This window comes from Atta cephalotes, assembly GCF_000143395.1.
Source record: "Atta cephalotes unplaced genomic scaffold scaffold00048, whole genome shotgun sequence".
NCBI classification, from domain to species: domain Eukaryota; kingdom Metazoa; phylum Arthropoda; class Insecta; order Hymenoptera; family Formicidae; genus Atta; species Atta cephalotes.
The window spans coordinates 832,902-848,695 of NW_012130112.1; the positions used below are offsets into that span (position 1 = coordinate 832,902).

Sequence of the window (15,794 nt, forward strand, 5' to 3'; positions counted from 1 at the left end):
AAGCAGTTTGTCTACTCGAGGAAATAGGAAGCACACCACTTGAATTTTTCCTTCGATATAACGTCCGAAATATTCTCGGAAGACGCAGCGGCACTGTTCCACCTTGCCTCTCTCCTTTTCTTTAACGAGAAGTTCTCTGATTGCGAGTAGGTACTGATGATATGTACGTTAATGAAACACGCACCACCTCCCCACCCTGTTCACTGTTCCAGCCTCGGATCGTCGCAATCTATCGTGTTTACTATGAGCGACAATGACAAAGATGGGGAGGGTAACGACGATGATGACGACGACGACGGCGGCGGCAGCGGCAACAGCAGCGACCACGACCACGACGACGACGACGACGACGACGATCTTCGGGCAGGACAGCGACCCATGATCGCGCGAGAATTACGCGAGTGTCATATCGATTACCAACACCGAATTCCGCCTTGCGACACCTTTTCGCATCTGTCTCTAACTTGCTCTAATTTTCACAGTATTACTCCACTTCTCCCGTTGGTCCGTTCGATCGTCGCTAATTATACGTTTGTTTTGCACATTTTGTACATCGCGCGACAGCAATAGCGATTTAGCAGGGGCGATGGAGTCGAGAAATGATAGCCGTGTCTCCAAGAAGCAGCACACAACACAAGTACACACGCACGTACTCGAGTCACGGAACACAACACAAACACAAACAAGACACACGAAGGCACTATGCTCACGAAATTTCCAACAATTCCGACACAACGCCGACGGCAAATGCGAGCACTGCGAGCAATTGAATACGATGCCGAATGCGAGCACGAGCGTATCGCGAGCGAGAACGCTTCTCCGGGTTGCGCGCACACGCAAGATTGCGTAAAATGCGTCAATTCAGATCAGCTGAATTGCTCGGAGAAATAAATGTGACGAGCGGAGAAAAATCGGATTACCATGATCTGATCTCGTTCGATTTCATTCCATTTGTTCACATACCACAGGACTGTATTATACTACTTAATTACTAGACTGCCAACTCCTTGGTAAAATGCCATGAAAAAATGCATGGTGTAAAAATATAAGGCTGAGTTTTCACTTGACGCTCATTTTCAATGTGAAAACAGGTCACGTGATCAAAATTGACGAATATCAATTTTGATCACATGATCTGTTTTTACGCTGAAAATGAGCGCCGTAACGTCAAATGAAAATCCAGCCTAAGTTATTCCATTGCCTAATGGCAAATTAAATCAGAATCACCAATCAAACGCTTGCCGCAAAATTAGTAGGAATGCAGATGATAGCAATCAACAGCAAACAGCAATCAAGGGGATCGATTCTGTATTTTGAAACGAAGATTGTGATAAAAGTCTCGTTACAAATGCTTTGAAGTATTTGATGGACTAAAAATGGAAAAAAAAATTTTACAAATTGACTTATCATAAAACGCTTTAAAACATTTGTTGTAAAACATTGACCGTACCCATAACGAATTTACTAGAATATTGATAATTTCATTGGTCAACACCTAGTAAATTTACTCACTTGTAATTTTCACCTCGTTTTAAGATACCGAATTGATCCCTTTTAAGGAAAAGATGCCTTTTAAGCCTATTCTACAATGTGTTCTTTGTTTTCTGTTTTTTATTTTTTACCTTTTGCTTTTAATTCTTTTGCAACCATTTTATCGATAATCGTATTTCTTGTTATGTATTTCTTGTTTCTTTCAAAATTCGTTAACTCTTATCTCAGATGATAATATAAAACAAAAAATCAAATAAGAAGCAAAAAGACATAAAAAATAGCAAAAAGCAAGAAACTGGAATCAAAAAGTATATTGTAGAATAGGCTTTAAAAGTGCCTTTCCATGCTAATGCTCGACGTTCATTTTTAGCGTTAAAATAAATCACGTGATTAAAACTGATATTTGTCAATTTTAATATTTATCAATTTTTAATCTGTTTTGATGCTAAAAATGAGTGTCAGGACGAAAAGACAGGTTCCTTTTTAGAATTTGGAGCAAGAATTTGATTTTGATTGATCAAAGAGCATGTTCAAGGAATTTATTACGGTTTTTAAAACGAGATGAAAATTACGAAAGTGATCAAATTTACTAAAATATTTGTAACTTTATTGGTTAACACCTAGTGAATTTGTTTGCTCATTTTTGTAATTTTCACTTCGTCTGCGTCAAGACGACTGCGCAACCTTGGAATGAAATACTATAGTATAACTAGTGAAATACCATAGTATAATTAGAGACGCTCAGCGAAAAAATGCGTGTTCGCGCAAATATGGCTGCTGCGCAGCTTTTGTTTTGAGCCGGATCCAATGAAATGCAAGATGACAAGAACGTACATATTACACAGATCCCGTGTGAATAGATATCCATGGCAAAAGAACAATTTAAGAGCTGCGCCATAAATATTTCTAAAAAATAGATAAAAAGAAGAAAAATGTTATGTTACGTGCAGTATTAAACAATGCAGTAATAATAGTAAAAATTCACAATGTACTTTTTTTCGTTATCTCAAAGATATCGTAAGGTAAGTTTTTATAATTTACAAAAAGTAAGTAGTTTATGCTAGGTTAACTTAATTAAACATAATCAATGTAATTTTGTGAAAAAAGATAATATTTTTACATTGACTACGTTTACACGATATCCTTAATTATGTTTTTTAGAGCAAAGCAATGGACTGTCGAATGGGGCATTATATCCTCTTTCGATCCTGGATTTTTCAAACGTTAACATGGCGGATGCTCACGTGACTGTGATCGGAGATCAAAGGTGCCGACACGGAGTGTTGCTACTGGTTATACTGTGGAAATACCTTATATGTATTAAGTCTGTTCGCATTTAATTTCTGAACATAGTCTAGAATGCATATCAGACTGCCAATCCAGGAACTCGAACTCAATGTCTCTTTATATATAAGATTCTACTTTGTCATCTTGAACTCGCCTAAATGCTCTTTTTCTACAGTACACGTAACATATGCTATAATATAAGAGTACTCCGACGCTTCAGATTGCATTACCGAACGCAGCTAGTCTCCTCTCGACTTTGGAGGCAGGAGCCATTGAAATAAGAAGAATCATCATTGTATTGTCTCTATGCTTGATTTTTAGATGGTTTGTAATGGGGTTAGAATTTGATGTGTGAAATTTCCTGATTACGTCGCCCATAAATTAAAGGTAGTACGACAAGTTTGAAAGTAACAATCGCGAGTACGCGACTTTTGAATTATCGATTTTTTTCTATATATATATTGTGAAATATGAGCCGTAGAAGAGTACATGATGAAGATGATGGCTACGGTAAGTATTTCAAGTTATCACTGTTTTCCTGATGCTCTGATTCACTATTGATTGATTATCAGTGGATTCGTTCTACTTGTCGCTCATAATGCTCGCGAGCATCATTTGTCCTTGTTTAATATTTGTAAAAAATGAAAAAAATTATTTTATTAGCGTTACGCAAAATGAAACGCAGCCTATGATCTATGATGTTCAGACAAAAAATTATTAATACAAACATGTTACTTTTATTCCATTTTTTTATAATTTTATTTAGCATAATTTGTTTGATGATATCTTCCAAATTCTCAAATGAATGACAATCGATTTAGATCTTTGTCATTATTTCTAAAAGATTGATTGAAAAGTTCTGTCATTTGTGTGTATAAGATCTCATCACTGTATCCTCCCATTGTCCTCCCATATTTAGGGGAAATTTTCTGCATCCTGTATGTACATATTATATACGTATACATATATAATTGTATATATGTATATACATATATAATTATATATACAGGATTCAAATAATACTAAGCATGCAAACTTTAGGTGGTATGATTCGATAACTTTAAGTGTTTAAAATTTAAAAACTATTAAAAGCTTCAACATTTTGGTACTAGAATTTTTGTCTCAAAATGATCTCAGGAATCTACTTTTATGTATTATTAGTCTTTACCGAACACACTTCGTACATACTTATACTCACAGACATACATCCACATATCACACACAGGCACACATATCTATATTTTTATTCCTTTTTTAGATCGAGTATATAAGAAACGTAGGAGAGTATCAGAAAATCAAGAGATTGAAGATCGTCTTGAATCTCTCATTCATCGTGTCGGAGAGAAGTCAACATCATCTTTGGAAAGCAACTTAGAAGGTTTGGCTTCTGTGTTAGAAGCTGATTTAGGTGTATTTCGTAGCAAGATTCTTCGGATTTTAACAGACTGTGCTATTAAGATGCCAGAGAAATGTACAATTTATACCACCCTTGTTGGACTATTAAATGCAAAAAATTTTAATTTTGGTGGAGAATTTGTTGATTACATGGTAAAAAATTTTAAGGATTCTTTAAAAGCATGTAAATGGGATGTAGCTAGATATTCTCTTAGATTTCTAGCCGATTTGGTAAATTGCCATGTTTTATCATGTGGATCGTTGATGCAGTTATTTGACAATATGTTGGATGCTGCAAACGAAGATGGTGTACCGCAAGTGAGACGCGATTGGTATGTAAAACTTTTACTTGTGTAGAGCCATCTCTGTTGTATGATTTGTGTGTAATAAACAGTTTTTATTAATAATTATGTATAATTTGCAGGTATGTTTATGCTGTTTTATCAACATTGCCATGGGTTGGAAGAGAATTGTATGAGAAAAAGGAACAAGAATTGGATCATCTAATGGTTACAATAGAGATATTTTTGAATAAACGAAGCAAGAAACATCAACCGGCATTGAGAGTATGGTCGAGTGACACACCTCATCCACAAGAAGAGTATTTAGATTGCTTGTGGGCTCAAGTTCGTAGACTGAGACAAGATAATTGGGCCGAGAAACATATTCCACGACCTTATCTTGCGTTTGATTCGATTTTATGTGAAGCGTTACAACATAATTTACCACCTTTAATGCCGCCTCCACACCATGAATCTTATTCTTATCCATTGCCCACTGTCGTTTTTCGTATGTTCGATTATACAGATTGCCCTGCTGAAGGATCATTATTACCGGGAAGTCATGCTATTGAGAGATTTCTGATAGAAGAACATCTACGACAGATCATCAATAATTGTTATTTTGAGAGAAAAGATTGGTAATATATATTTGAAAGAAACTGATCTATCTTCTATCTAATAATATTTGATGAAGCAAAAAGAAGACACAAAAACTTTCTTATAATTATCATTATTGTTATTTTTAATTTATGCATAATAATGTTAATTATTTTTATTTTACAGTGCTGTACAACTATTAAACTTTCCATTCAAAGCCAAAATTCCTTTAGACTATTGTATAGTCGAAGTAATATTCGGTGAATTATTTCGATTACCTACTCCAAAACATTTGGAGATTTGTTATGGATCAATTTTGATAGAACTCTGCAAATTACAGCCTTCAACTATGCCACAGGTTACAAACAATATAAATTATATATATTCAAACAATATAAATTATATATATTCAAAAATTTAGTATTGTCATTTATAGAATAGAATTTATTACACTTCAGCATATTTACAGCCAAGAAGGGGAACTTGGTTTACATAAATTCTTAACTCGTCCATATCTCATCTGCAAACTATCACATATATTATTATAAATTTTTTTATGCTTATCCCTTTACTTTCCTACTTTCCTGGTTAAACTTCTGACTTCATTTCTTTATTTATTTTATTTTATTTTATTTCTTTTTGCTTTATCCGCTTTTCTCTCTTAGTTATATCTACTTCTAATGTTATATACTTTCGTTAAATACATACGTTATCTCTATATCACAGTTTCTCTTATCACCGCCTATTATTACCACATATTTTTATTGTCATTTATATAATACTAGCGAAGTACGATAGAAATAATATTTGAATTATGCCATAGGTACTAGCACAAGCTACAGAGATTCTGTTTCGTCGTATAGACAGTATGGCAGCTACCGCTTTCGATCGTTTTGTTTGGTGGTTCGCATATCATTTAAGCAACTTCCAATTCCGTTGGTCTTGGGAAGATTGGGATTCCTGCTTACAACGCGATGCAGAACATCCAAGACCAAAATTTATACGGGAAGTTCTGCTCAAGGCTTTGAGGTTAATATTTTGTATAAACTTGTTTTATTTTGTGTGTGTGTGTGTGTGTGTGTGTGTGTGTGTGTGTGTGTGTGTGTGTGTGTGTGTGTGTGTGTGTGTGCGCGCACGCAATTTAGTTTGAATAATTCCTTATTAAAAACTTTTAAGATATTATGAAAAATTAATAAAATATCAAAAAACTGTTTAATAGATACATTATTAAATTTTTATAACATAATTATAATGATTTACATAAACAAACTTTTTTTACTATTAAAAGCAATTAGATTTTCATTTTTTTGATCTTTTTGTGCAATTTTCAAACAAAATCTGATTATCCGGTTTATACAGTCGAATAAAATCCAGTTATCCAGCTTTACTGGATAAGATCCAGTTGATAAATTATCCTAAATAAAATCTCATACAAAGTTCATGTTTTTAGATTGTCATATTATCAAAGAATTCGAGATATGATGCCAGATTCATATACGGATTTGATTCCAGCAGTTCCCGAGCCTGTGTATAAATATACACCTAAAGGCGCTAGTAAGTATATAAGGGAATAAAAATATATAGCTTTAAGACTTAACGAAACATATATGCTGTAACTTATTTTATGTGATATCAAATTAATTTTTATAGATACAGAGAGAACAATATATAATGTTCATTATTTTTAAACGACATTAAATTTGAATATTATATTTTTTGTAATTTGAGTCACTAATAAGATAGTAAAATCATTAAACAGATAATTATTCATAACATATTAATATTATTAATTAACATAAACTATTTCAGGTTCACTCCCTGGTTCGGATGCAGCACTTAAGTTAATAGATTCTATAAAAAATAAAGGTACATCGGAAGATGTATTAGCTATATTAAATGCATTACCTAGAGAAAACGAAGAAACAAATAATTACAATCCGTTAAAGATCGATGTCTTTGTACAATCTTTACTGAATCTCGGTTCGAAAAGTTTTAGTCACAGTTTTGCAGCTATAGTAAAATTTCATGATATTTTCAAGGTAAATTAATATTATTGTTGTACAATTAAGCTCTACAATTAAGATGCATGTGCACATATGCCCTTCACATACATATTTCTCATAGATGCTTGCTGAAACAGAAGAAGCGCAAATATGTATATTAAGAAACATGTACGCTTTGTGGAAGAATCATTATCAAATGATGGTAGTACTAACGGACAAGTTTTTAAAAACTGGTATCATTGAATGTAGTGCAATTGCCAACTGGATATTTTCCAAAGAGATGGCATCAGAGTTCACAAAGTTCGTATTACTGCTATGTCTGGATAAAATATTCATTTATTTAATTTATAAATATCACCACAATTGTGGATAAATATCGAAAAATGTTAATAAAAAAACTTACATTTCCAGGTTATATATTTGGGAAATATTGCATTTGACAATACGTAAAATGAACAAACATGTAACGAAATTGAGTACAGAATTAACAGATGCAAGGGAGAAACTAAGAAGAGCAGAAAGTAGATCAGGCTCCTCTTCAGATGAGGAAGACAATAATAAAGAGAGAAATAGGGAAAGACCATCAGAGGATGAAGTAGAACGGAAGGAGGAAAAGTTGGAAGCTGCGCAAGCAGATCAAAAAAATTTATTTCTCATTATATTTCAGGTATAAAAAAAAGCGTATATTAAATCACTTTTATTAAAAATAAATTGCGAATTGTATTTTTCTCGATTCGATATGAAAGAATTTCCAAAATCTATTTTAATAAGATATTATAATACTGTGTGCTTTTTTTAGCGTTTCATAATGATCCTATCAGAACATTTAGTGCGTTGTGACACAGATGGAATTGACTATAACACACATTGGTATAAATGGACTGTAGGGAGATTGCAACAAGTTTTTTTATCTGTAAGTTTTAAATTTATTATTATTATTATTATTATATGCGAATGTTTAATAATTAATTACGGAAAATATTGATATATACAGGATGTCCCAGAATAACCGCAAAATATTTCGTGTGCAGAAACAAACTAAATTGAGTAAAAAAATTATTATTTTGTAATGTTTACAATAGAGTTAATGAGATATTAATTTTTGAAGATTATCGAGCATGGCCGCCTGGCTTATTACTGCTATATGTTCATAGATTGTTCAGCGCGCGGGCTGCAGGAAGCGAAGATTTTCTAGCAAGTGCGCCTCAAATTATGATGTTTAACTCACAAATGCATAGCGCGAAGCGTCGAAGCAATCTTCGCTTCTCGCAGCCCGCGTGTCGAGAGATCGAGCGTATACTTGGCAGTAATAGATCGAATGGATATGCTTATTCGGCTAGCTTTAAAAATGAATATCTAATTAACTATTGCGAAAATTGCAAAATAAAATGGAACTACTTTGACTCGTTTAGTCCGTTATATCTGTACGAAATAATTTGCAGTCATTCTAAGACCCTGTAAAATATTAAAATAATTTTTATCGTAATTGGAAAATATTGATTTGTATTTGTTTTGCAGCATCAAGAACAAGTACAAAAGTATTCCTCGACTCTGGAAACTTTACTGTTCACTCCGGATCTTGATCCTCATATTTTGGACGTCTTTCATCAATTTGTTTCTCTACGAGCATAAAATAAGATACAAATACTGTGCTTGTATCAGAGTAAATTTATAAGTTATTAAGCTACATCAAAGTACATTTAAATCAATAAGCTAAGTAACAATAAAATACATTTTTGGAGTGTTTATTTACTGCTTTTCATTTGATTATATTCTGATCGGTTGAATCATAAGAATTTACTTTAGATCAAAATCACAATGTGCGTAATAGGTCTGCGGAATCGAGTGTATCAATCAGCGTTATTCCACACTTTGTCTTAGATGTTATAGAATAGAAAGTGTGGATGTTGCGAAATTGAGTTTAAGGCTACTGTGGTCTACTTATGCTCATTTCCACCAATGTAGATTACTAACTAATGTAGAACTTTAATCTCGGTTCAACTTATTTTTCGTCTTTTTCTAATTTTAGAATTACAAAAAGACGAAGAGCAAGCTGAACCGAGATTAAAGTTAATTTATATTCATAAAAAAACGAGCGTTAACGCTTTAAACGCTACATAATATTTGTAGCACTAATATGACTGGTCCAGTTGACATTTCGGAACGCTCCCAGCAATTCTGATTACATCAATATGTCATCGTTTTAACTTCTGCTTCATTCTAACTATTTCACTTCGGATGGGTTGGCTGAGGTGTCACGTTGCAATTGTAATATTCGGAACAGTAACCAATCCAATTGGAGTGTAGCAGTATTTACAAGAAGCAAATGGACTGCAGCCTAAGATAGACGGATTATGATCATCGATTATGATTATCTTAAAATACAAGGTCCAAGCTTTAATTCAAGTCCTGTTAAAAATCTCTAGCGTTAGATTCACCTGCAACGTTTCAAAAATGGGGAAAAACATGTTTTTGGCACATTTAATCTCAATTTTGTCAAAAATCTGATGTAATACATAAATTTTGCTTCTAGATTTGGATGTACTCACATTTCTAATAATTTTTTCTTGTCAAGGTAATACGCGTCTGCATAAAAATCGAAGTTTCTTTATAAGCAGATTTTCAGCCCGTTTTTATTAAACATAATTATTAGTATGTATCAAAGTTTCTATAATTACTAGCAATTAGAGACTTTGAATACACTTCAAATTTTTCCAATCAATGTCAATTTAAGGTTTAATTTAACAAAAACTAACTAAAGGTCCTTCACCCCCGCCGATTTTATCAGCGATCCTCTTTGTGAATATACTCGTCTGTAAAAAAACGAGCTACTAATAAATTTAATAGCCCGTTTTTGTAGGTAACTATATATTTAATTTATTTTTTATTTTTATATCTAATTATTTTATTGTATTTCGCTAAAATCATATTGCATTAACTTTTTTAATATTTTTTAAATATTTTTTATTGTAATCTTTTATATAATTCAATATTACAATAACAATAGTTTACAATACAATATATAATTACAAAATATAATCAAAATTGATCAAAATATTATAGGAACATAATTAACAAATAATGGGAGATTATACGAAACGTTAAAACTACATATGATAACACAAATTTTTCTAATGTTTAATTGAATATTGATAAACGTGGAATGAAATACCAATAATTAGATCGTATTCATTATTAATTACTTGTGATTATGAACTTGTGATTATGAAACTTATTAATATCGCAATAAAAAGTCGTTAATATATTTATGACAGCATTTTCATCGCGTTTAAGATAACTCCCAATAATTTGATCATATAAAGAAGAACAATCTTCATAGTGGAGAATAAACTTAATATGTATCTGATTCTACGTCAAATAAGATCCATTCGCAAAGAAAAGTTAAACAATCCGTCAAACACCATCGATCTTGTTACAGGAGGCTATGAATCCCGAATCTTTCTACTACCGATAGTAATAATTTTGATAGCATGTCTATTACAATTACCATTTCTATTGGATCTCTAATATAATATTAAAATTTGCAAGAAAATATATTCTGTCACACATAATTAAAATCATTTCTTATTAAAAATAAACAGATAAAATGATTTCCTTATGGAATAGTGATTACGAAGGAATATATTTAATAATAACAAAATACATGAATTACTATAATTTTTTATATTGGGTATGGGAGAAAGTTCGTGGCGATTTTTTAGTAAAATTAAAATGTTTTTCTTTTTCTCTTTCAAGAGTATTGAAAGAGAAATTTATTTAAACCAAATATGCTCCATTATTTTCTATAATATTTTGCCATTTTTGGGGCAGAGCCATAATTCCATCGCGATAGAACTTCTGTTCTGATTGAAAAACTGCTTCAAGTGATTTTCACAGGCCTCTTTTGAAGCTAGCTTTACACCATTAAGAGAGTTCTGCAGAGACCTAAACAAATGATAGTCTGAGAGTGCTATGTCAAGACTATACGTCCTGTGCATTAAAATTTCCCAGCTCTCGTAATTTTTGCCAAGTTATCAAAGATGTGTGTGGTCGAGCGTTGTCGTGATGGAAGACGACACCTCTCCTATTGATTAATTCTGGCCGCTTTCTCTCAATTGCTTGTTGTAATCTCTGCAGTTCACAATAGAATTCGGAATTAATTGTTTGATTGGACGATAACAGTTCATAATGAACGATTCCCTTCCAGTCCCACCACACACACAACATCACCTTCTTCCTCAATCCAGGTTTTGCGATTGCTTACGCCTTCTCTCCTTTCTTTATCCACGATCTTTTTCTAGTTGGATTGTCGGTGATCCATTTTTCATCACCAATTATCATTCTCTTCAGAAATGGCTCAATTTCATTCCGTTTCAGTAGCGTATCACAAATGTTAATTCGGTCCATCATGTTCCTAACACTCAACTCGTGAAGAACCCAAACATCGAGCTTCTTTTTGTATCCAGCTTTGTGTAAATGATTTAAAACTGTTTTGTGGTCGATGCCTAGTTGCCTGACAATCTCCACAATACTCACATGCTTATCACGCTCGACTTTTATCATGATTTCATTGGACTTTTCAGTGATTGGTCGACCGGAGTGAGTATCATCTTTCACATCGAAATTTCCAACACAAAAGCGAGCGAACCATTGATAGAGTATCTTCACCGTAAATAGCGCAAATTTTTTCACAAGCCTGTGCAGCAGGCCTTCTTGCCTTTATCGTAGTGATACTGCAAAATGTAGCGAATTTTTTCCTTATTTATTTCCATTTTCAAAATAAAATAACTTTTGATCCTTCACCGATTTCAATCTTTTTCGGCTCAAAACAAAGATTAAAATGTCACTTTTTAAACGCACGTCTAGTATTGCCGATGCGATTAGTAGTTGCCGATTGCTGAGCATTTAATGCCATCTAGCGGGAAAAACGCCACGAACTTTTTCCCAGACTCAATATGTATAAGTACAAAAGTTTCTCGGATATCAACTATTCGAGGTGAGCCGAACTCGATAATAACGGGATTTTAAAGAACATTTATACTGATAAATTTATTATATAAAATTTAACAATTCTTTATTTTTCAAAAATTATAATTATTAATATCCTGCTAATATGAGGGTATCCATTCGACTTATCTTGAATTTTTTAATTTAATTCATGTTACGATAACATTGTTAAAAGACTATAAAGAATTTTGAAAAAAATTAAATCGACAAAGATCAATTTTCGTTAAATATAATCTCATAATATGCATGTATTTTATCATAGAAAAGTGTATATATATATATATATAAATTAAAAATATTCTACAATGGCAGGATGTTCAATACCTAAACATGATTTTAAAATAACAGAAAATTAAATATATACAAATATATACATTCGTAACTATATTTTTATCAGAGTAATTATTGAAAAATTAGCAAATTACTTGTATAAAATTTAAATTTGTTTACTTAATAATTTAAATTTAAACAAATAATAATTATATATCCATATCAATCATATAATACTAAACTCCTATTGTTATTAAGACATACTATTATTAATATTATTATTATTAATGGAAGAACATTTAAATAAAACAAAAAAAGCGAAATTTATATGCTAAAATATACCACTGAATTAATTTAACAATTTGACTTTAAAATATATAGCAATTGTCGTTAACTTAGTAACAAAATTATTACTACCAGTAACTGCAGATGAGAAAATCCGGAAAATTAATTCCAATTCTGTACAATTCTGTACTATAAGAATCTCTGAAGAGACATCAAATTAGATTTCGCGAATGAACTTCACGAAAAGCGAATAATTCGAGGAATAATTCTCCATGATAAAAATAACTTCGACTTTCCATCGACTTTCCATGCAAATCATGTAATCACTGATATCCATCGAGAGACATCGATATGAGGCCTTTGCATATAATGAATTGTTCACTAAAATATATATGTAATTTTATAATGTTAAAAATGTAAATATCGAAAAGCAAGTAAGAGTTAATATTTAGTCATTGCCGCAATCAAAGCTCCAATCTTTATTTATTTTAATAAATTTGTACTAAATACGAAGAAAAAAAATGACGATTATTCTAAATATCGAATTTTTAATAAGAAGTTACTTAAAATTATTAACTTTTTGATATACAAAATAAAATCTAAATAAAAAAAGAGTTTTAAAATTAAATATTTATCAAACTTATTAAATCATTAAACAATTTTTGTTATTATATGTTTCGTCGATTTCGTCGTAATTTATAATCATCAATTACGCAACAATTTGGTTTACTACGACAAGATAAATGCTATTTGTATTGAATAAATATTCAATACGGATATATATTTTCCAATAAATGTATAATTAATTACTAATCCGGGAAAAATGTTTTACATATAATTATATATAATTATATAAAATTATACATAATCATATAAAAAATTGATATTTTATATACAATTATATATCATTATATAGAAAATATGTCCATACATATAACATTTTTTTCCCGAGAATTGTTGTGCAAAAATAAATATGATTATTCAAGCATTCATCTGGACATTTTACATAAATTTTATATTACGTACCTAATATTATTTTAAATACATTTATTTATAATACAATAAAGTTAATTACAGTATTAATGCGTTACATAATTTGTACGAGTATCTAGAATTTTACAAAAAAGTTGAATTTTAGGATAGCTGAAAATTTAATAAAATTTGAAATTAATTTGGTTTATTTTCATATTCGATAACAGAATAAATGGAACAGAATGCTGATAATTAAAAATAAAATTTAAAATTAATTTAAAATTTTATTCAATTTTTAATCTTTCATTTCCAATTATCAAATATGTATATATGACGTATTTAGTCCTACCTGTCTATACTTATCATCCTACCTATGTAGTCCCTACTTACTGTTCATTTATTGTCCTATCCATATTTTTATTTATTCGTACCTATTCGCGGATACCTATCTTCGGTGTATTCCTATCTACATTACTTTATAAATATGCAATAACATCGCGAATATAATACGTTAATGGCTGCGTTCAGAGAAAATAAATTTTCGACTATTGTAAAATTCTTCTATGTAATTGGTTTGTACATTTTAATACATAAGGAACCAAAAGTAAGAACAAATCGCATTGAAGAATTGCAAAGCTGCTTTCTCTGTCTTAAATGCAGCTAATTTCTAATCATATCTTATCACGTACTAATAAACTCAGTGGGATAACTTAATCCCTGGTAAAAAATTTTTTATGCATGAATATGTATAAATATGTATAATCATCTATGAAATATGTCCACATATGTTCATACATCCTTCTTTCTTTTGTAAAATTACTTTTAGTTTAATAGAATTTAATTTAATAGAAATAATAATAATGTGTGAAAATATTAAAAATAATTAAAAGAGTCATTTTCTGTTTGTTTTAGAAAAAAAGAATCAAGTTTAAAGAATTACTTATGTATAATTATATATAAAATTATGCATAATTGTGTATGAATAATTTTTTATACATTTTCCCAAACTTGTTTTTTTCTAAAACAAACAATGTGAAAATTATCCTTTTAATGTTTTCTATTACATTAAAAAATAATTTTACAAAAGAAAAAGAGATTTATAAATATGTATGAACATATTTCGTATATGATTGTACATGTTTATGAATATTTATGTATGTTTATACATATTCATACATAAAAAATTTTTTACCGAGTCGCGAGCATACTAATAATAAATAAGCAATAAACAATAATATAATTAAAATAAGCTCTTTCAATCTTTAAAATACAAAAAAAAATTAATAAATAACAAGGCTAATAAGAGTCAATGCGGATAATTAAGTGCAAGTTTGGTAGATTAAAAAAAATCTACAAAACTTACGCTTAATTACCCACGCTGTCTCTCATTAACTTTGTTGTTTGTTGGTTTTTTTTGTATTTTAAATAACTCTCAAAAAATATAAGAACTCGCAATTTGCGAGCAAATTACCCTCCCAAATATTCAATTTACCTTTTATAAACTTAGATTGGAGTCACACACCTACTTCTTAAGTAGAATGTGAGTAGAATGTCTAAAATCGACGCATAAGACAATTTTAAGATATCTTTAAGAATTTTTAAGAAATATCTTTAACATATTTCATAAAGAATTCTAAAAGATATCTTAAAGTTATCTTACGCGTCGGTTTTAAGCATTCTGCTCGTAGAGATCAATATTCTCTTCTTTCTTCTGGCCAGATTGAACTCACCTTTCGTTGCTTTTGGCCAACATTCTGGCTTCATCCAGAAATCGATAACAAGAGAAATACAGCCGACTGCTGCCGACTATGTATCGCCGGCAATAAGCGTAAGACTTTACGCTTTTATATGATGCGCGAAATACGAACGCGTCGCGAAGAGGTTATCATATTAATAAAATTGACTAAATATTAATATAAACAATTATCATTAATAATAATAATAATAATAATTGTATTAATATACAAATAAATTTCGTGTTTATTTTCTATTCTATTCAAAATCAAAAATATAAATATTCGACTAAAAATAAATCTAAATTAAAAACTCTTTATATCAATAATATTTTTATTTCAAGAGTCTCGAATATTAGATTAAACTTCTTAATGTAAATTTTATAATGTAATCAAAAAAACTTAATTTAAAAATAAATGACTGAAAATTACTAAATCGATTATCATCTGGTAAAATTCAAGGCCTATGTACG

General features: G+C 30.6%; 2 protein-coding genes across 2 annotated transcripts; one reads left to right on the top strand and one right to left on the bottom strand.

The window, feature by feature from the left end:
• Positions 1 to 3,248: 3,248 nt before the first annotated feature.
• On the top strand, positions 3,249 to 8,802 carry LOC105622690 (nuclear cap-binding protein subunit 1). The gene is made up of 11 exons (XM_012204103.1): positions 3,249 to 3,288; positions 4,037 to 4,505; positions 4,598 to 5,092; positions 5,238 to 5,409; positions 5,875 to 6,080; positions 6,502 to 6,605; positions 6,861 to 7,090; positions 7,176 to 7,354; positions 7,466 to 7,721; positions 7,854 to 7,967; positions 8,573 to 8,802. The coding sequence occupies exons 1-11, from the start codon at positions 3,249 to 3,251 to the stop codon at positions 8,684 to 8,686; spliced, it is 2,379 nt and encodes a 792-aa protein (XP_012059493.1). The 3' UTR covers positions 8,687 to 8,802.
• Positions 8,803 to 11,350: 2,548 nt separating this feature from the next.
• LOC105622780 (histone-lysine N-methyltransferase SETMAR-like) lies at positions 11,351 to 15,341 on the bottom strand (the record flags this gene model as incomplete). The annotated part of the gene is made up of 2 exons (XM_012204193.1): positions 15,319 to 15,341; positions 11,351 to 11,771 (listed from the first exon to the last, which is right to left on the bottom strand). Coding segments are annotated over exons 1-2 (444 nt in total), but the record flags the coding sequence as incomplete, so codon positions are not given.
• Between the last annotated feature and the right edge of the window lie 453 nt (positions 15,342 to 15,794).